This window comes from Oreochromis niloticus, linkage group LG10, assembly GCF_001858045.2.
Source record: "Oreochromis niloticus isolate F11D_XX linkage group LG10, O_niloticus_UMD_NMBU, whole genome shotgun sequence".
Classification (NCBI taxonomy): domain Eukaryota; kingdom Metazoa; phylum Chordata; class Actinopteri; order Cichliformes; family Cichlidae; genus Oreochromis; species Oreochromis niloticus.
The window spans coordinates 14,047,787-14,069,135 of NC_031975.2; the positions used below are offsets into that span (position 1 = coordinate 14,047,787).

The window sequence follows — 21,349 nt, forward strand, 5'->3', positions numbered from 1 at the left end:
ATGCAGTCATGGTGCTGCTGTGTGAAAATACTCTACTGCCAGAATGAATCCTTCTTAATTACACATGAATGACCAGAGTGGCTGCTTTCAAATGGCATGGAAAAATGTTTCCGTCTGAAATGTGATGTCATAGAAGTACAGTACTGTGCAAAATTCTTGAGCCACACTTCATTTTTCTTTATATTTTGCTGGGAAAATAGGCAGTTTGTAGAAAACACAGTTTGTATGAGCTTTAATGCCAGTATTTGGCACGACAACCTTTATTCTTCAACACAACCTGAACTCTCTTGTAATTCAAGGAATAGTTCTCCAGGCTTCTTGAGGATATTCAAAGATCTTTTTTGGATGTTGCTTGTCTTTTGCTCTGTTCTCTATCAAGATGATCCCACACTGCTTAAATAATGATGAGGTCTTGGTTTTGGGGAGGCCAATCCTTGAGTTCGGCTGTATGCTTTTACTGCATTGACAGTGTGTTTGGGATCACGGAAAAATGAATGGTGTTTCATGGTGGATCCGCATCTGATGGAACCAAAAATTCCACCTTTGGATTCATCACTCAATAAGTCCTGTTACCACAGATTTTTGATCCAATTCTTGTGTAATTTGGCACATCTCAGTCTTTTTTTCATGTTTTTAGTCCTTAAGAATGGCTTCTTGAAAGCCACCCTTCCACTGAGGCCATTTTTGATAAGGCTTCATTGAACAGTAGATGGATCAACTGAAGGGTCAGATGCGTCTCTCAGATCCTCTGTCAGGTATGTCTCACAGAGGATCTGGATTTCTTCGCATTTCTTAAGCACATGACTTCCAGATACTGTTCATCTGTAGACAGTATTTTAGGCCTACCACCTATTTTGATCAGCCCTGGGACAGACTGGCGACCTGTCTAGGGTGTACCCTGCCGCCTGCCCTAAGACAGCTGGGATAGGCTCCAGCCCCCCTCCGACCCTGACAAAGATAAGCGGAAGAAAATAGATGGATGGGGACTTTGTCCAGTTCCCTCAACATTTTTTAGGATACACTGCACTCCATCCTGAGATGTGTCATGTTTTCAGCTAATAGCTCTTCTCTCACCTTGTGGGTGCAGATATACTATTTTATGTGTGTCAAACATATCTTTGACATTTTTCATAGATTCAAACAAATTTCTATATTTTTGCAACAGGCTGCCAGTGACAAAGTGCCTATAGATATCATTTAAAATTAGTTATATGCTAAATTGTCTGGTTCATCCCTTGAGTTAAATTCCATTTTTATGCTTGAATGATTCATAGGTCAGTGTTAAGAGACAGGCAATGTTCAAGGGAAAGCTCTGAAATACTTTCAGAAAGCCTGAAGAACTATTGGTCAAGACCACTTTAAAAAGTCAAATCTGAGAAGCATAGTTAATAATTTATGAAAGCACAAATCATACAGATGGACAAAGATCAAATAGCGGCTAATTTATTCATTGATAGTGACCTTAAGTTTGAAAATAAACATATTTTATATTGTTTACTCGTGGGGAATAGTGTCATTACAATATGATGATGATGTTGGGGCAAAGCAGACTCCACCACTCAGAGAATCACCTGATCACGCTTTACAGAAACCTGCTTGTGAGCTATTCAGACACATCAAATATTGAAAGCCTGGAGTTTCCGTTTCACACACAGCGAGGGAGGGATGAGAGCAGTGAGAGAGCAGGCAGACAGAGCGGTGGAAGAGAGGGAAAAGCTAAAATAAATAAATAAATAAATAAAAAAGACCAAGTGGGATTAAGAGGAAAAACCCAGCAGTCACCCTGGGAGGGACACATGTGAGGTGGGATGGAGGGAGAGATTGAGGAAAAGGGCCAGAGCATCGAAAGGTAAGGCGAGGGGAGAATGAATGTTTACGACTAATCAGGTCGCCCTGACTGTAACAATAGAGGCTGATCTCTTGTAAGGCAGCTGGTGACTGATTGGCTGATAACCTTGTAGTCAGGCGGTTAGGAGGGCATGTCTTTTAATTCTTCTGTCTCTCTTTCAAACTTCAGTGGGATAACTTTTACTCAGGCCGAAACAGTGACTCAGAGTTGTGGCAAAGACAGTGATGAGTCACAAAGCCTCCAGGAACCAGAGGAGGAAGACCAGGCTGACGGAGGACACTATGATGGAGATGGAGAGCCCAGCCAGGTCAGATGTGACAAAACCACATAAATTAAATATAATATAAACAAAACCTCTATCCATCATAGTCAGTGCAACTCATATGAAACAGCAAATGAGCATTTAGCGTGTCGTTTTGTTTGTGTGCTTGATAAAGGGTGCAGACGATCAGTGCAGCGGTGCAGAAGCGTTACCAGACAGCACTCTGGTAGCCACAGACACCCAGGACGATACTGGGTGCCTCCCATCATCCTCCCTACAGACAGAAGAAGAGTTGTCCCCCACTCCTGTGTTATCTTATCCCTCTAACACACACAGTAGGTCACATACCCAGCGGACAGATGCATGGGGCCTGCAGGGTGCATTTATAGAAAGCACTTGCTTGTGTGAGACTATTTAAATGTAAATGGGTTATAGCTAATGCTGCTTAAGTGCTTTTCTTTGCCATTTGTGTTTTTATAGATCGCCCACCTGAACCCTGCTGGTACTGCTTGAGGTCTCTTGACTCAGAGTATCGCCCTGAAACTACAAAACAGGTTTTTAAATTCATGACAAAATATATTTTACATTAGAGGGAGCCTTGAGAAGATGCTTCATGCATTCCCCATTCATTTAGTTTTCTCTAATGTAACACACACATATAAAATAATAGAGGATTTGTTATTGCTGTGCATTTTTTTGTGTAATTTTTAAAGACTCAAATTAAATTTAAGCCTGAAATCACTGTGCACAGCTCTTTTCTCTACTGTAATGCAGACCTCTGCTTTTCTTGGGCAGCAGGACGACTCTGATCATTTGTCACCGCTGCCCTCTAGTGGTCAAAAAGTGAGCTACCAAACAGACCCTCGGCCACACTTTGGTGTAGCTTGGTCGTCCCACTCGCCGTGTCACCCACTGTGGGGAAGCGAGGGGCCCTGCTGGGGTCAGAGAAACCAGGAAGTGCACTATCAGACACACACCTGTCCACACTGCCATCTGGGCTTGCCCCCTGACACACTACGCTGGCACGAGGTTTGGCTCAGACACAGCTAAGCACACATAGACATAAATAGATCATCACTAAAGATACCACAGTTTATGGCACTCTGCTTTCTTTCTGTCTGCACAGGCAAAGTGTCTGCTGTTTGAAGATCTGAGGAAGTCAAACAAATAGATGAAGAAAATGTTCTTTTTTGTTAATAAAAATAGTGTCTGCTGTTTAAATTAGAATATTCTCAGGAAGCTTTTAGTGTTTTAGTGTTGTGCAGTATCTGCTTGTGCTAGTAAATATCTATCTATTTACACTTAAGCTTTGTCATCACTATTCCTCACTTATTATTGTATTATATATTATTATTTTTACTCAATGTTGAATTTCTGTGACGTTCATTGAGCAAGGTGAAGTCATTCGCTTCATTTTCCTGGTCTACATCCCTATGTTAAAATTAAGATTGTTTAGATCTTTTACATTTATTTTTTCAATAAATAATGTTAGAAATAGACTAAAGAATGCACAATGATGCACTCACATTCTCATTTTATTTTAACGAAAATTTTTAACTTAGATCTTTAGGCAAAACATTCTTGGATAGTCATCTGGGGTATTATCATACATATGTCTTGTCTGTTGGATACACTGGCAATAAATTCACCATTAGCACAGGACAGGTTTAAACGTGACTTAATGAGTCAATAAGTGTTTATAAGTAGGGTATATCTCAGTGTGTTCTGTCTTTCCACTTCTCTATTTTTTAAAATTTCATCTTTACTAAAAATCTGCTTTTGTTTATTTCCCCAAATTCCTTATTTTCTTTGATTTATCACACTCATTTGAGGTTTTTGACCTCATGCAGTCCAATCTGATATCAAGGGAGCCTAAAAAGTAAAACTGATCGATAACAACCCATGAAAAAGTTTCAAAAGCAGCTCAAAATTCCCCCCCAATGTGAACAAATACCATAGAAAAGACTACAGTTTCAGTTTTTCCACATTCAGCTGCTGTCACAATGTGATCTATTGGCTTTTTTTTGGGTGCAAAGTCCATCTTTTATGCAATTTTACCTTGGTTTACTTTACAAACCAAGACATTAAAGAGAAGCTATCGGTGTCACACCCCTGATCTGAGAATCTAAGTCAGCCTGTGACATGGTCTGGTGTGAAATTCAGGCAGATAAGGGAGAGTTAGCCTGCTAAAGTATTATATAAATATGTCAACCCTTTACTATATGTGTGTGGTCAAGCACTACAACCAGTCATGGTGCTGTTTTTCCTCTCCAGGATAAAAGAATATCTGTCACTTATAGCTAATGTCCATCAGGGCACAAGTTGGGGCACAACACAAAGACAGACAACCATTCATGCTCACATTCATGTCTGCGGTCAATTTAGAATCATCAATTCTAAATTGACCCCACGTCTTTGGACTGTGGGTGGAAGCCAGAGTACCCGAAGAAAACCCAAGCAAACACGGGGAGAACAGGACCTTCTTGCTGTGAGGCAAAGGTGCTAACCAATGCTGTGTTGCCCATAACTGTTCAGTTCAGTTAAATTCAAATGGACTCATATGGCTAATTCAGAACAACAGTGACTTTGTGGTGTTTTGTATTGTAAGGTAAAGACACTGCAGTATTAGAGAAAAACCCCAACAATCAAGCAAAAACTCCAGCAGAGCCAGACTCAAGGAGGGGCAGCCATCTGACTGGTTGGTGGGTGAGGGGAGAAAACACAGACTCAGAAAGAGAGGATATAAAGTTTAATGGGATGCTGCAGTAGTATATAAGCGTGGGGAGTGAAAACAGGTCATATAACTAATGTTAAAATGAAAATGAGTCAATTACTAATTATTATAACGTGATTAGTTACAATTTACCTTCATAAAAGCAGACTGTTTTAAAGGGAGTGACTGGAATGTCTTGAACAGAGATCTGAGCTGGTTCCTTGTGATGTCACAACATTCTGTGCCAGATTCTTCTAGAATCTTATTGGCTGTTGGACTCCTTGTGGCTGTAGGTAGTCTCCCTGTCATTCCTTACATAGTGATGTAACAGTTTTCAATGTTTTCTTTAAACTACAGTGGGTTTAGCCTGTGTCCCACACATCTACTTTCACTGAAACCCACTGTGAGAGTACAAGCTGCAGAAATCTTGTAATCTTGTAAAACATGGAAAACCTAGAGGAGAGCATTGGGGGAGAAGAGAATTATGGCATTGATCAGGAATACAGTGATCCAGAGACAGGAGAATATTTCAGTGATGACAGCTGTGACTGCCTCTTAGACAGGAAAATCATGTGGCTGTCACTTCCTCGCCTGTGCTTGGAGCGTGTATTCAGTTTTCTGCCAGACCGGGATCGCAAAACTGCAGCTCTTGTTTGTCATCAGTGGCACAACGTCATGCGCTCACCTTCTCTCTGGCGCCACCGCCATTTTCACTTTAGTGGTCGGATTTCCAAATTCAGGAAGCCACATTACTCCTCTGCCATTGCCTATGTGAGCCATCTGGGCGCCTACCTGGAGAGGTTGGAGGTGACTGTGTGTCCTCCAAGGAAAACCCAGTCAGCCCTGAGACTGAAGGGAGCCATCACTCAACTGTTTTCTGAGCTCATCAGGTAAAAGAGGCCTGTCTGAACCAACTCGTGGTTTTACACAAATCAGGGCCCCACTCTGTTACCCTGTGCAATATAAGTAAAAACTCACACTGCAACCTTATCATCATTGCGACCTCCACAGGGTGAAGGCCCCACTGCGCTCCCTAGCTGTCATGAACCTGGAGTTGGACAGAAGCGCTTGGACTTCAAGCCTCAGAGCCTCAATGGTGGGCTGCCTGATTTCATTCCTCCAGAGAGGCAGCTCAAAACTCAACTCCATTTGTCTGAGCGGGATGCGAAACTGCATCCATCAGGTGACTACAGCACACATCCTAAGATAATGTTTCAGCAGCTATATGTCACCACCCAACCTCCAGCTCTTCACTACAGTGCTAGAGTTATTTAAAACACAGAACAGATCTCATCAGCTGAGAACTGGAGCCAAAGTATTGTGTGTGTCAATAAATCAGTCTTCATATTTAATATAAACTTAGATTTTGGTGAAAAGTTACTAAAAGATGTTTAAATTCAGAGACATAAGACCATATTACTGAACTGAATTGAAGCTAAGTAGTTTAATATGCTAATTCAAATCAAATATCTTCTTTGTGATGCTTGATTCTTACCTTAATGTTTTATAATAAATGCCACAATTTTAGTCACCAGTTTGCAGGTCTCCATATAAAGCTGCAGTAAGCAGAAGTTTAGGGCAAAATTTCTGTGTTTAAAGCCTCTCCTGCCAGACAACCACAAGCTAAAAATATTGACTTTTGGGTTCACATCAATCACAAACTCCTAAATATCAAGCTCAGTGGAGCTGTAACACTCCTTATTACTTCCTAAATGGATTTCTGATAGTTTAAAGTTTAAGACCTCTCACTGGGCAATGTTTGCTGTCTAGGCTAGATTGATTATTATACTGATTGTGGTCTTCTTAAGCTTTATATGGTTTCTGAACCTTTAACTTCTAGGGTTTGGAGCTGCTTTCTGCCTTGTCACATTATGAAACGCGCTTCTACCCCCGGTGCTATATTTCCTCTTTGGATTTGGAAGCATTCTTTTCTGGTTCGGTGAATGTCTACCTCAACTCCAGCGTGCCTGACAACCTGAGCCAGTTGCAGTGTCTCACCGATCTGAGGCTGAGTTACTCCTGTCTGTCAGATGAGCTGCTAATGGCCCTCCAGCAAAGACACGGGGGAGGGAGGCAAAAGTCCCGCAGAGATGACAACACCCTGCAAACATTTTCACTGCACTGCTGTCTTAAAGAACCCCATCAACAGGTAAGCATGAAACTAACCTTTCCAGTGGCCTTATTTTATTATTGTGTGGGGATGTGAGAATGATGTAGCTGTTATCTCCAACAAAAAACAGATTCACTGCTTCTGTGGTTGGACACATTGTAATGGCAGATGTATAGATCCTGGGTAGGAAGACAGGGTTTAAAATACCCCCACAGGTCTAATTTCCATCTCTGCTTCTTTTTGTCTGTCAAGCTGGTTTGTGGCAGCTCATGGGCAACTTTGGCATCAAGCTGCCCAGACCTCAAAGTCAAGATTTCAGTGAACCAAGTCGTCAACAATGATCGGCTCGCGAGGATGCTGCTGCCCGAGATTCCCCTGAGTGAATACTGCATGTCTGCTTTCTACTCGCCCAACGAAGACTGGAGTCCCAAGCCTCTCCTCAGCGACATACTGCCTCAGTACAGACACACCCTTCAGGTCAGGGTGCTGAGCAGGCAGCATTAGAGAGTTCAGAGTGTAGATATGATATGTTAAAATGAATGCCTGCTCATTACAATCAGCACATTACTGTATGCTATATATATTACATCAGCTCATTTGAATTTGATCTGGAGAGGCTCTGAAGTTGAAATTAACAGATGTTCTCTCAACTTATGTCCACAAGCAATGTCATTACATCTGCAACCAGGAATAACATTGCCTATTGGTCATTGTTTATGGCATTTATTGTGGATTATTGATGGGATTGTTACTAGATTTTTAAACATTCCCCAAGAAGGTTCAAATCCACTGGCTGGCTGGTGCCTTTCTCTGTGAAATCATTTAATGTGATACAACACATGCGTACTGTGTAAATGATGCTTCAAGAAGAGGGAACTGAAGGGCATATGGCCTCGTCCCACAAACTTTACAAGAAATAGGCTGAGACAGTCTTTAGTAACACACTATGTTTAAAGAACTAAGCGTTGAATTAAAGAACAGCAGTTGCCTGATGGAGAACTGGCTTAACATGAACCTAGTTACTGAATCAAAATCATTATCTTGCAGCATCTAAACCTGGACTTAAACAACTTCGGTGAATCTTTGGATGAGGAGCTGTTGGAGCTGGTTAAAGTGTGTGAGCGTCTGGTGAAGCTGAGCATCTGCGCATTCTTGGAAATTCGAACTGTTGCGAGGCTGCTAGACATGACTTTAACTCAAAGGAGCTCCCTCAAGGAGATCCACGTAAGACGAAACAGCAATGTCAACCTGACTCTGCACACACAATAAAGATACACACACTCACAATAATGCTTTTAAACATTTTGTCTTGCAGGTAAGAATCTGCAGCTTTAATGAAGACGCTGGAGAGGAGGAAGAAGCACTGGAGGAAATGCTGTCTTCCTACCTTCATCTTCCACCTGATCTGTGTTTTTCTGCAATAACTTACCCGTTTGAATAACACTTTCACGGGGATTTGTCGACCAGGAAAGGACAAACAAAAAAACAAATAAATGAGTGAAGCATAAAAAGCATCTTTGTTGCAAATAATCAAACCAAAAGGGTAATAACTGGCCATTTTTATGTGGATCACCCCCCGCCAGCTGTCTCTCACTCCCTCTCTCTGTCTCTTGCCTGTTTTTCTCAGGGGTGGTGTGAGTGGCAGTGGTGGGTGTGCATGGAAACACTGACCTAGTTTCTCTGCGAAGGGTGATGAGGGAAGCAGAGTGTGCACGTGTGTGCATGCATGCATATGTGTGTGTGGGAGAGCTCTATTTAAGGGAACAGGAGTTAAGAGGCAAGAGCAACATACCAAACTCTTGGTTACACAGCTCACGCCTAACTGCACATGAAGTCAAGTGTATTGTGGGCTTTCAGTCATATTCATTTAATTTTTTTCTGTCATTATCATTATCTGTGCCACGACACCTCACCTCATTATTATTACGTATAGAGCTCGTACATTAACAAAAAAAAAAAAAAGGATGTGGGCTAATGTAACATTATCTAAATGCTGGGATATTTTAATTTGGTTACTTGAAACATCAAGCACCATATCTGTATTTATCTGTACACTAATGTTAATTCACCCTTCTTTCAGATTCTATATTATATTCAATAATTTATTCAGTGGAGGCTTATAGTCAGATGATATAAATTTATCTCCGCGCATCAGGCAAACAGCATCCTGCACTTCATTGGTCGCCAAAAAGCCCCCGCCCCCTGTACATCACGTGACCAAATAATGACATTAGGCAGCGCGGCGGATCAGCCGATGGTCTGTCCAATCACCTGACCGCTGTTTGAATATTGATATTCTGCCTGCCGCCACATTGCTACGCCTTTCCCATGCTGCTGCTGTTGTTGTTTTCTGATATTGTCTGAGTGGGACCGTCGTAAAATCGAGAAAGAAAAATGTCCTCGCTGCTCAAGCCGTTTTCGGTGTGTGAGGGGCCTTGCGAGAGCTGCGGTGTGAGGAGAGGATGCCAGAGCTCGGCTCCGGATCGGCAGCCTCCATCCCAGCGTCCGGCGGCGGGGCTGGGCTCTGTGCCGGCACACCAGCGGTCGTACGCGGCTAGGAGGAACCTTGCGGCTGCCGCGATCGGAGGGAGGAAAATAACGCATCCCGGAAAGGCCATCCTCGCAGGTTGATTTTACGACCTATTCAGCCGGCAGATCCCCACCCCTTCTCTCATAGCCGCTTAGTGCTTGCCACACACACAAACAGCGCAGACTAATCTCAATCTGTCGCCCATTAAGGCTGACCATGCAGAACTGGGTCAAAACTGCAGTGATGCTGCTGCATGATGTAGCTGCACGTTAGTGTTAGCCTTTAATGCACCTCTGAGGTAATCTAAAAATGATGTAAGGGATGCTGAAGGGATTGTGCTGCAGAACCATCTCATCTTTTTTTTTCTTTCATGCGGAAGTAGAAAATGCTGGCAAGGTCTCTCCCCCCTTTGCTGCCCTAAGAACATTCAAGAATAGTTGTGCACAGTGAGTCAACAAACACCAACAGCAGCGATTCTCCCTCTCCCCTTGTCTCCTCATTCAGGTGGCATCGCAGGAGGAATCGAGATCTGTATCACCTTCCCTACAGAGTATGTCAAGACCCAGCTGCAGCTAGATGCAAGAGTAAACCCGCCGCGATACAGAGGGATTGGTAGGTCACTGGGACATACATGTGAAGGTGGTCTTGTGCTGGTCTACTCACTCGTGGGCATGCTGTGTACTTGCAGGTGACTGCGTGAAGCTGACTGTGCAAGACCATGGGCTCAGGGGGTTGTATAGAGGTCTCAGCTCCCTGCTGTATGGCTCAATACCCAAGTCTGCAGTCAGGTGAAGATGCATGCATCATATAGAGTAGTTTAATATAAAGATTTTATGTGAGGAAAAAAAACACTCGAAACAATTCAAAAGGAAGAAAAAAAAAAGAAGGGCGGCTGTGGTAGAGAAGCACTTGGGCCTCTTGCATCCTTTTGTTTTGCAGAATCACAGATGAGCGGGGTTGCAAACTTGAAACTGATGAAGCAGCTGACTGATGTTGAATCAGTGAAACAGCATTTCTTAGTACTTAGCTAACCAGCATCTATGTTTTTCAAACTGTTTGGGCTTTTAAACATTAAAAAAGACCACAAAAAAAGCAGCAGCATACACTCACTCTAGATAGCAGTTTTGTCCTGTCTCCCCCCTCACCCCCAACCAGTAGCAGCAGATGACTGCCTCTCTCTAATCCTGGTTCTGCCAGATGTTTATTCCTGTTAAAAGAAAGTTTTTCCTTCCCACTGTCACCAAAGTGGTTGCTCACAGGGATCACCTGATTGTTGGGCTTTTCTCTATAATTGTAGGGTCTTTACCTTACAATATGAAGTGCCTTGAGGCAGCTGTTGTTGTGATTTGGCACTGTATAAATGAAACTGAATTGAACTGAATAGATAAACTGCATTTCAAACCAGCTCCATTATTTGTTTTGATAGCTTTTGCCAGTATTGCTCTGGTGGTGACCCGTTCAATCAACCAATCTTTCTTACAGGTTTGGCACGTTTGAAATGCTCAGCAATCCAATGCGAGATGCGACAGGGCGGCTAGACAACACACGGAGCCTCTTGTGTGGTTTGGGGGCCGGAATAACAGAGGCAATAATAGTGGTCTGCCCCATGGAGACGCTCAAGGTTCGTTGGAGGAGCGTGTAGTCACACTTTGGGGTCTGTTGGGCCATCAGTGAGTAAACTGGTCTTATGAAATCTTGCAGGTGAAGCTGATCCACGACCAGTGCTCCCTCCGGCCTCGCTACAGAGGCTTCTTTCATGGAGTCAGCGAAATTATCAGAGAGCAAGGTAAGAGAAGGAAATCTAAAGCAGCCGAGTGGTTGTAACTACAGATGTGCACGTGTGCTTGCGTTTCACAATGAGTCAAACTGTTTTAACCCGTTCAGGCGTGAGGGGGACGTATCAAGGCCTAACAGCAACCGTGCTTAAACAAGGAACGAATCAGGCCATCCGATTTTATGTCATGAACGCACTTCGCAATTGGTACAAAGGTGAGAAAGCGTGCTTTGCTCCAATATCTTGCAAGCGTCCTGCCTGTTAGAGCGGTCACAGTTGACTGATGGGTTCCCCCCCCCATGGTTTTGACATGAATGCATGTTTGGATTTGACCTCTAAGGGGATGATTCCAGGAAAGAAATGCACCCAATCGTCACAGCCATGTTTGGAGCAACAGCAGGAGCAGCTAGCGTTTTTGGAAATACGCCTCTGGATGTAGTTAAGACCAGGATGCAGGTAGGGAAGCATAAGTTCTGATTTTCTTGCTGTCGTCTGGTTATCTTTTTGAAAACCATTGTTTTACTGGTTTGTAGGGTTTGGAGGCTCACCGCTACAAAAACACAATGGACTGTGCCTTCCAGATCTTGAAACAAGAAGGACCGCAAGCGTCAGTAACTGATATCCTCCTTTTCTAGCTTGGTCTTTGTTTAAAAAAAAAAAAAAAAAAATCTTACTTCTGCAGACAAGCCATCTAACCTCACCTCACCTTGTTGTCGTCCTCCTGCAGGTTTTATAAAGGGACAGTTCCCAGGCTTGGCCGTGTGTGCTTGGATGTGGCCATAGTCTTTGTCATCTATGAGGAGGTGGTCAAACTGCTTAACAACGTGTGGAAGACCCAGTAGACGGGAGAGGTGGGGGGAGCACAGACCAGTGCCTCATGCTACGCACAACTAAACACCTCTAATCTCGTTCTTGATCAATTTTATTGCCACGAGCAGATGACATGTCGTCTCGGCCAGTCTCCACACTGTTACACATTCTAAATAAATTAAAAGACTCTAAACAAAGTGACTGAAAAGGAAAAGCAGAGTCGTTAGTTGCACTAAACAGTTCAATGTCAGACTAACAGGAGATGATTTGATTTTGAAGCGCGGGACGAGGGAGATGAGGGGAGGACGTGTTCGGTGCACCTGACCTAACTTGTAGGCTCGGTTTTGTGAATCTCATCACAAAACATGATGAAACAAATGGAAACGTTTCGACCCAAAGGTCCAAATTTTGAAGGGGAACAAAAGGGAAGAAAACACATGACCACTGTTTTAGCTTTTGATGACTGTTGTTACCTTACATGTTGTAGAGTGAACACTTTGTAACAAAACCATTAATGTGTCTTTTGACTCACTGAGTACTTACTATACTGAGCAGAGAACGAGAGAGAGGGCGATGCTTTAACACATCATAGTGTTGCTGTTGCTTACCCTGCTGTGTTTGTGGCATCATCGCACTGTAACAGTCACAGGATATCTTTTCTGTCTCTGTGATGAACTCTGAGATGAACATTTTACGGCCGCTGCTGTGTACAAAGTTGCTGCATGTATGTTAATGTGGCATCAGTCTAACACACTGACAGTGACTTGCAGGCTGCTCAAGGCTGCACAAACTGGTCTGGAGCCTGTGCTTCTCCAGCGGCTCATTTCAGGGTCTCAACCTGTCAGAAGTGATGATTAATCTGGTGATGTAGGAAACAAATCTGTATGTAGCGTAGTCTTTACACGGGGATTTGGTGAGCTTTTGGTTGCTAATCTGGTAAGATTCTTAAAGCTTTGAATTCTCTACAGCAGGACATGAAGGCTTCATTTGGGAACATTTGACCCGTATTGCTTTATTCTGACCCTCAGTCTGAACCATTTTCAAGCAAATGTTGGCGTGAAGCATGGGGGGAAGAAAGGTTGTGCCAAGCTGAAAATAAGCCATATTACTTTAATAGTTTTCAATCTTCAGCTGTTCTGCTTATGGATTCACTCATCAAAAGGACTAATTGGACATTAAGCAATTTTAAGATTCTTTAACTGAAGGTCAAGCATCTCAAAAGCTAAGGATTTCTAAAATTGCTAATTAGCTCCTCGAATTTACTTCAGTACTACAAGTTTTCAAAATATTGGCGCAATTTATCATTTTTAATCTGCAACATGTAGTAAACAGATTTTTTTTTCATATCACATCTACAGCGCCTGAAACTTCCACAGTAATGTGTCAGAAGCTCAATCAATGGGGGAGGCTCAGATTTGATTGACCTGGTGGCACCACAGAAGCCTTTGTCCTCTTTGCCAAGCTGCTTCAGCAGGATCTCTAGCATAACGTCCTCAATAGCAGAAAATCTTTAAACCATGAGCAGCAAAATGTTGTTTGTTTAGGTCTCTACCACCGTTTTCACTTATTAATGCACTTTTTTTTAAAAATTGTTTGGACTTTGTGTTTAAGGTTTACTGCTTTTCATACGTAGGGGAAACAGCATTTGAGATTTGGCAGTCATCGTTGATCCCTGCTGGGCACATTAAAGGTTTGGTGTTTTTGTTGAAAACCATCAATGCTCATGTATGATGCATATAACCAGATATTACTAATAAACTTGTGATTATGACGCCTGAGGGAGTGAGTTTGATTACTCTGGTCTACCCAAAAAAAAAAAGAAATGTTTGCTACTGGGAACTTCAGACCAGATCTTCATCTACTTATTTTAAATAATTACAGAAAGCTTGTCCAATTTGTGATGTTTCGACAGTTCAAAATATCAGCACAATTTCTGGGTTTTAATTTCCCACTAAAGATGCTTTGATCCATTTTTTTAAAAAACAAACCACAAGATGATACCAGAGTCGTGTTTAAGCAGATTTCTGCCAGCTCAAAATAATGAGGTCAGAGTGCTGAAACATGTTTGAGGCACTTGCTTTTCCATTTGTACTGCACATTCATCTCACTTTGCAAGAACCAACAGCAGTTACCCATCATGCTCAGGATTAAAATTTCCCTGATATCAGCTTCCATCACTTTTATATCTTGATGAAATCTTTCCCCGTGCTGATCAGAGAGATTGGGTGGAAAAAGTTGAGAACGTAAAAAGTGCCCCTTCAGTAACGCTGGCACTCATTAGCTGATAAGCTTTCAGGATGTTATCCACCAGCTCAGTATAAACCTCTGCTCAGTGATTGCCAAGAAAATTCTGGAAAACCTGCTGCTGATTCAGTTGGCTTTAGTTTCCTTTTGAACTCCTCAAACATTTAATTCACAGATTTCAGGACCAACAAAAACACCTTCCTTAAATTTGGCCTCGCTTGAGAATAAACTGATTTCTTAAATGCCAAAAGGAATCACTGTTCCAGTCCGGTCATCATTGTCATCCAATACTTGAATGTGCCACACAAAAATGATTTTCAGATGTGGAGTTGGCACGTTTGTTAAAGTTCAGGTGAAAGAATCCAAGCAGCAAAATGCTTGTTAACCAGGTTAACATCCTTCACTGTGAATCCCAACAATATCCAACTGTTTATATTTTTATCAACAGTCATAATTGTAAACAGTGAATCACTAGCACAGTAGTTTGAATAATTTCAAGTTCCAGCAAACAACCAACAGCCTTATTACATCAGAGGACAGTTTGTTTAAAACCTGACACAAGGTTCTGTTGAAGGCAAAACTGCTGCTTTCACTGATTAGAGTTAAAAATATTTATTTATACAGTAAGAACTGCCATTACATATTTTTGGGAAATCTTGATTTTATAAACAAATCCGATGATTGGCGGTGGAGTTCATAACTAACAGAGCTCAATAGACTTACCATTTAAGTAAATAATCAATATATTTCACATGCTGGTTTCCACCAGTGCTTTTATAATAAACAACCACTTAAAGTGGATGAACACTTTAAGCAGATTCTTGAGTGGAATCAGGAAACTAATATAAATATACTCATTTATATTTACATTCCTGTAACAAGAACGGTCAATTTGGCATTCACAGTGTGGGCTGTGACTCAAACAGTTCAGAGTTGGTGACACTTGGCTTCACCACAGAGGCAGAAAAATCAGCAGATTGCAGCTTTGCTGACAGGAGATTAAAGGCTGAAGGAGCACGGCGAGCACCATCTGCATTTACATCGCAGAGGAAGGCTTCACTGCCCCCACCCGATACTCACAGTTTATCTAGTGAGGCCTAAGGTGACAAAGTAGCAAACGTGGTCCTGAAAATATGCAGTTCCTTGCTCCAAAATAGGAAACCATAAACATGTGTTAGGATCTGTTTCAATAGATGCACAACCTTGTTTGGCTTTTAACCACGTGTGCATGGCAACCGAGCAAGTTTCTGAAGCCATGTCAGAGCGCCTGATCTAAAATTGAATTGTATACCATGAGACGATAATAAAGGGGGGGGTATACTACACATTACAATCTACTTGTAATAAATTTAAGAGGCTGCTGATGATTTTACATTCTGGTTCATCTGAATGCTTTTAAGCTCTTGCACTGTTAATATTCCCACATGGGCATTTGTATTGTGACTGCATTTGCATTCTCTGACACTCCCACTAGTGACAGATACTTGTGAAGTCAAATGGGTAATTAGATAAAGTCTAGCTGCCCTTGTTCCAGCTGTCAGCTGTCTGGAAAGAGATGATGTGACAATCCTTTGTCAAAGTCCAGAAATAGAAGAGAACTGTGGCTATCTTCTCCATCTAGAGAAAGAGAGAAAGAAAAAACAAACAAAAAAAACAACACAAGGTAGATGTTTTAGGTGTGCAGAAATGCTGATAAACAGATGGATGGATGGACAGAGGTTTTCTGGAATCAAACTCACATTCTGAGACACTTGTCTTTTCCGCCACTGGCCACTCTCTGCCCATCAGGACTCCAGTCCACAGCGTAAACCTATACAGATAAGACTCAAGGTAATTCAGGAAGAGTAATCAGCATTTTAAAGGAAGCATTTATATCAAATTTCCTTCCCCCACCTCGTCAGCATGACCTGGCAGGTCCATGTTGAGCTTCCCACTCTTAATATCCCACACTTTAAGCGTGCTGTCGCTGCTGCCGCTGACCAGCAGCCTGCTGTCTGCTGACCATGCTATTTGATACACTGATGCCACATGGCCACGCAGGGACATTAAGTACCTGTGGGCAAAAGGACAAGCAGGTAGAGTCATAATCTCTAAGATGTACATCTTTGGCTGTACAGCACCATCGCCTGGACAAAAGTTGTATTACTTGCAAATTAATTTATTATTCCTTGTGATGATGATTCTCTTACTTTCCAGTGCGTCCGTCCCAGATTTTAACAGACTTATCGAAGGAGGCAGAGGCAAGAAGCCTGGTGTCTGGGGAGAAGAGCACTTCATTGACCAGAGCGCTGTGGCCCGTCATCCTGGCCAAAGGCTTTTTGTCTTGTGCAGGATTCCACAAGAACAAGGTGAAATCATCTGAGCCGGAAACCAAGCGCTCTGGAGCTGAGCCCTGCAGCAGAAGATAAAGGTCAGGGTGCTAAAACAGGGAGGAAGGAAATGTGACTTTTTACAAATCTCAAAAAAGGGTACCTACCCTGACTTTATTATATCTGTCTAAGGCTTTCTCCTTCAGCTCTTCCACTGGGGAGAAGAAGAAAAACTTGTTATATGAAAACAACCCTCTTTAACTTTATGAGACCAGAAAGGTCACCGAACACACAGCAGCCATGCTAGCTGTATTTGTGCTGCCAAAACACTCTAATATCACACATTTTTGCTACTAAAAAAAACAGTTTAAATGACAAAATGTCAGACCGTGTGGTGCATATGTGAGACTTTGTTTTCTGGAGTCTAACCTATTAAAAAGTAAATGCTATAAAAACAACAACCCCAAAACAAAACAAAAACAAAAAAAAAACCTCAACTCACCATACACGGCAATGATCAATTACTAAAAATCAGAATGTTAAAGAACATGCAAGTGTTTTGGGTCTTACATGATCCAGTGAGATCCTGAGGGTTGACAGTGGCATTTGCGGGTTCAAAAGCTCCTGTACGCAGGACATAGTCAGTGCTGAGAGCCAGGGTGTTGACCCAGTGGGCGTGGCCCTGCAGAGTCCTGCATTGGACACCCTGCATCAAAGAGATGAAAATAAACACACGTTTCATCCAAACACTCTTCACAGATTTCTCTTTGCTCTTATCCTCATCCTCTCTGTGGCCATTAATATTTTAGTGTCTCAGCCACACATGAACATACTGTTAATAAGCCTATTTACAGATCTAAGGTCAGGTTTTAACTTTTCAACTGACCTGCACAAGGGCTTTCTAAGAGCAACAATTTTTTTATGTTAACAGTATGTATACACTTGAAATACAATAACCAGTAGGGGTGCAACGATACACAAAATTCACGGTTCGGTTCGATACTTTTGGAGCCACTGAGCTCTCAACACAGACAGCATCGTCAGAAGAAAAGTTGATAAAAGAAATGAAAAATGTTGTTTTGTTCGATACACATGCGAACCGAAAGCACTGTATCGAACGGTTCAATATCGATACGAGTATCGTTGCACCCCTAATAACCAGCCATTTTGTTAGGTACACATGCTCAACTGGTTGTTACCACAAATATCTCATCAACTTCACAGCAGCAATTCAATGAGTTTAGGCATTTAGACACGAAGTCATGGCCAGGATGACCTGCTGAAGTTAAAACCAAACACCATAAGGGAGAAAAAAGGTGACTTTGAACGTGGTTGTCGGCGCCAGATGGGCTGGTCTGAGTATTTCAGAAACTGCAGATCTGCTGGGATTTCCCCCACACAGCTGGCAGCAGCAGCTCTCTGGGTGAAAATGCCTTGCTGATGCCATAACATTTGTCTATATTAGCATTATTAGCCTACATTCTTTATGTATACGGAAAAAAACAAAAACAAAAGAAAAACAATAACTAAATAAAAAAAGTGGACTGGATTACTCATTTTTGATGCACTAGAATACACACCAATATTGTTTAACATATTACTTAAAAATAAACATACCATATTGCTCTTATAACCCTTTAATAGCATATAATTCACACACACGCACTTACATCTTTTGCTCTCCACACTTTGACAGTCCTGTCCTGGGACGAAGTGTACAGAAGTCCATCTCCTCCCCATTTCACACATGTCACTGACTGAGTGTGCCCAGTCAGGATCTTCTCACATCGTCCCAACACTGTGTCCCAGATACGTATTGAGCCGTCCTTAGAGCTGCTGGCCAAGTACCGACACTCTGGATTACTGAAAGGGAGAAGAATAAAAAACAACTGTAAGACCACAAAGTTTAAGTTAGTCTAACATGATAATCAAATTATAATCCATACCTGCACAGTTGTAATGTAGTGAGTTCACATTTAAGGGAAACTATCTTCTTGTGTCTGTAACTTTAAGGCATTTCTGAAATCTTGTGATTTATTTGTTTGCCAAAACTACTCTGACAATTACAGCATATTTCCCACACAATATTGTTTTTCCAGCAGCCTTAAAAACAGACACGCTCTCCATCCTGCTGTTGAATAAGTAGTTTAGATATATCTGAACATATATTGGCTGCCTGACTCAAAGGATGTGCCTCTTGCTGAATAACTTAACAGTCCAAAGCTGATCTACAATATCTTTTGTATAACTGTAAATTACAAACTGCTTTTAAATTAAGTTTGGCTTCTTATGAAACAGAATTCATGTGTTACAGTTTCATTTCACAATGCAATATTTCAGTGGAGTGTTTTTGTAATTGCTATGCAACTAACTGCCATCTCTGTAAACACATTTTTACAGATTATCAGGCAAGGGAAGAGATTTTTGGTAGTTCAAGTCGTTTTGCTTTTATTTGTAGTCCAGCTGTAGTTCACAAATCACAGGATTTATCTGCATGCAGGTCCATGTGAAAAGCAAAAGACTATTTTTTTCCCTAAAAATCTCAATTTTTAGAAAGGAGTAAAAGTACTGTACATTTTTTAAAGTTTCGTATATAAAATGGGTCTGAATGAGAGGTCTGCAGTCAAATAACAGAGAAATTCAGGGAAGTGAAAAATTGATCAAGTGCTCACAGATGAAGAGGTTCCCAGCAGAGCCAAGTGATCCATTTGGTGTGTCCTGTCAAAGTCTTTCCTATCTGCGCACCCGTCACTGGATCCCAGAGACATATCTAGAGAAAGAGAAAAATTGAAAGGTTTAATGAATGCATCTTTGAAACCTAATTATGAATAACATGTGTTTGTTTTTGAAGCACACCTGACTGTTCTTGCATCCTGAAGCCAGCTTCTTTCCATCAGGTGACCAGGCGATGCTCAATACCCAGTGTGTGTGTCCTAAAATGAACAATGGTGTATTAAAGCAATCAGTCACTTTAAGTTCAATGATTATCAGATCATGGTGCCTTGTAGATGTTATTTTATACCCCTGGATGTGTGGTGGGGCGTCTCGGTTGTCAAGTCCCAGAAGCGCACTGTGGTGTCGCCTGAACCACTCGCCAGATATCTGAAACAAAAACAGACGAATGGATCAATGTTTAAATCTAATTAGCGGTGTGATGTCACAACATAATTCCATTTTCATATACTGTTACACAACTCCGACCAAAAAGGTACAAGAGATCATGACAAACTGGCAGAGAAAAGCTGACATCTGTTCACTTTGTGTTAAAGGTACCCACTTGCCAGTGGGGCTGAAAGCAACTGAGATGACGGCCTCAGTGTGTCCCTGTAGTGTGCTGGTGCAGCGTGTCACAGCCCGAACCCTGAACAGAGCTTGAGGCTGGTACACCACAGGGAGAACTTGTTCGGTTTCAACCCCAAGAGCCTTAACGCATGTCCCCAGGCTGGACACCACCTCCATCTCCCCTTGCACAAAGAATGCCAGCGGGACTGGCTCCTCCTAGAGTGGATGACACAAAAAAAGGAGGAAAAAAAAAGCATCTTTACTAAATATTCAATGCAAAATTGATATCATGACCATCATATTTGATTATTTCAATCTGGACTATACATTTACACAATACACTGTATATGTATGTTGTATAATTACCTTCTGAAGCAATGCATTGCAGACGAGCTGTAGTTTGTCTTGGGTGATGTCTAAAGGCACATCAAAAGGTGAACCCAGGATCTCCCCATTCTCGTCTTGAAACTGGATCAAAAGCCGCTCCACGTCCTCACTCGACATGTCTGATTCAGTTCCACCTCTAAGAAGACCATATTTTAAAAATGTTTAACATTTCTACAAAAATACAGTTCCGAAGAAATACTAAATGCAGATAGACAACCGACAAACAATGTTTCAAAATGTGGAAGTCTTAGCGGTGCTGCATTACTAACAGACGCTGATATTGCTGTGCATCCCCCTAAACGTAGTTAATTACAAAGCACTACTCAGTTTTTCAGCTAGCTAAATTCAACGAGACAGTGTCTAACATCAGTTCATTCAAGTTAATTTCAACAAACGAAGCAACAGGCAGCATGTTGCAGAGCCATTTTAAAAAGTTATTACGAAAACTTCAACTGAATTGTCCAACCTGAATATTTGCTTTGGTTTACTGTTTTGCTAGCTGCTACAGTCTGTCAAGCTAACCAAGCTAGCTTGCCGTTAGCCAACACTTTAACCATCTATATACTTTCATAGCCAAGCCCAGGCCAGTAAGATAACAGTGACTTGTTTGCACAACTGTGTCCGAGTTTATACGACATTACAGTGTTAAACAACTGCGCTAAAACCTTACCTTTAGAGTGGTAGCGACAAGATAAAGAGTCCCACGTGTGTACCACTGCAGAGCCTTTAAATGAAAGATATGTAAAGAAGCCGAAATGATCACGTCAGTTAACCGGTTCACGCAATGAATTATGGGAAGTGGCCGTGCTCATTCCTTCTCCATAGACGGAGTCCAGTCATCTTTACCTTCATAACGTCTCTGTAAGATCGAGCTTTTTAATTTCCTATCTTATGAACTGGACAGGCAACTAACTTTTACTTTATTCCATATTTTATTCCATATTTATTTAGATATATCAAAAATGAAAAAAATGGATACAAAAAACATCCATATTTATTCAGTTTAAATAAATAAATAAATAAATGAAAAAATATGCTTGCACTCCCACACGTTATGCATAATTACGACTGTACACGTA

At 41.7% G+C, this 21,349-nt stretch overlaps 4 protein-coding genes across 5 annotated transcripts; 3 read left to right on the forward strand and 1 right to left on the reverse strand.

Annotated features, from left to right (window-relative positions):
* The first annotated feature begins 1,710 nt into the window (after positions 1 to 1,710).
* On the forward strand, positions 1,711 to 3,653 carry LOC112848043 (uncharacterized). The gene is made up of 6 exons (XM_025910872.1): positions 1,711 to 1,849; positions 2,018 to 2,156; positions 2,287 to 2,446; positions 2,592 to 2,665; positions 2,907 to 3,140; positions 3,238 to 3,653. Exons 1-6 carry the CDS (start codon positions 1,809 to 1,811, stop codon positions 3,280 to 3,282), a joined length of 693 nt encoding a protein of 230 aa, XP_025766657.1. The 5' UTR covers positions 1,711 to 1,808; the 3' UTR covers positions 3,283 to 3,653.
* A 1,378-nt stretch (positions 3,654 to 5,031) lies between these two features.
* Positions 5,032 to 8,439, forward strand: LOC100703438 (F-box only protein 39). Its single transcript, XM_003446733.4, has 6 exons — positions 5,032 to 5,714; positions 5,836 to 6,007; positions 6,665 to 6,973; positions 7,187 to 7,411; positions 7,982 to 8,158; positions 8,250 to 8,439. The coding sequence occupies exons 1-6, from the start codon at positions 5,269 to 5,271 to the stop codon at positions 8,373 to 8,375; spliced, it is 1,455 nt and encodes a 484-aa protein (XP_003446781.1). The 5' UTR covers positions 5,032 to 5,268; the 3' UTR covers positions 8,376 to 8,439.
* Positions 8,440 to 9,154: 715 nt separating this feature from the next.
* On the forward strand, positions 9,155 to 13,819 carry slc25a1a (solute carrier family 25 member 1a). The gene is made up of 9 exons (XM_003446732.5): positions 9,155 to 9,560; positions 9,969 to 10,076; positions 10,153 to 10,252; positions 10,947 to 11,085; positions 11,166 to 11,250; positions 11,349 to 11,453; positions 11,579 to 11,694; positions 11,772 to 11,845; positions 11,966 to 13,819. The coding sequence occupies exons 1-9, from the start codon at positions 9,329 to 9,331 to the stop codon at positions 12,078 to 12,080; spliced, it is 1,074 nt and encodes a 357-aa protein (XP_003446780.1). The 5' UTR covers positions 9,155 to 9,328; the 3' UTR covers positions 12,081 to 13,819.
* A 1,069-nt stretch (positions 13,820 to 14,888) lies between these two features.
* On the reverse strand, positions 14,889 to 21,071 carry nle1 (notchless homolog 1 (Drosophila)). 2 transcript variants are annotated; one of them, XM_003446731.4, is made up of 13 exons: positions 20,941 to 21,071; positions 20,250 to 20,406; positions 19,879 to 20,099; positions 19,624 to 19,703; positions 19,458 to 19,534; positions 19,274 to 19,371; positions 18,272 to 18,464; positions 17,172 to 17,307; positions 16,769 to 16,815; positions 16,482 to 16,684; positions 16,186 to 16,345; positions 16,032 to 16,102; positions 14,889 to 15,909 (listed from the first exon to the last, which is right to left on the reverse strand). In XM_003446731.4, exons 2-13 carry the CDS (start codon positions 20,385 to 20,387, stop codon positions 15,897 to 15,899), a joined length of 1,437 nt encoding a protein of 478 aa, XP_003446779.1. In that variant the 5' UTR covers positions 20,388 to 20,406; positions 20,941 to 21,071; the 3' UTR covers positions 14,889 to 15,896. The 2 variants fall into 2 exon arrangements, with proteins under 2 accessions (XP_003446779.1, XP_005472277.1); XM_005472220.3 differs by lacking the exon at positions 20,941 to 21,071 and adding an exon at positions 20,737 to 20,921.
* Between the last annotated feature and the right edge of the window lie 278 nt (positions 21,072 to 21,349).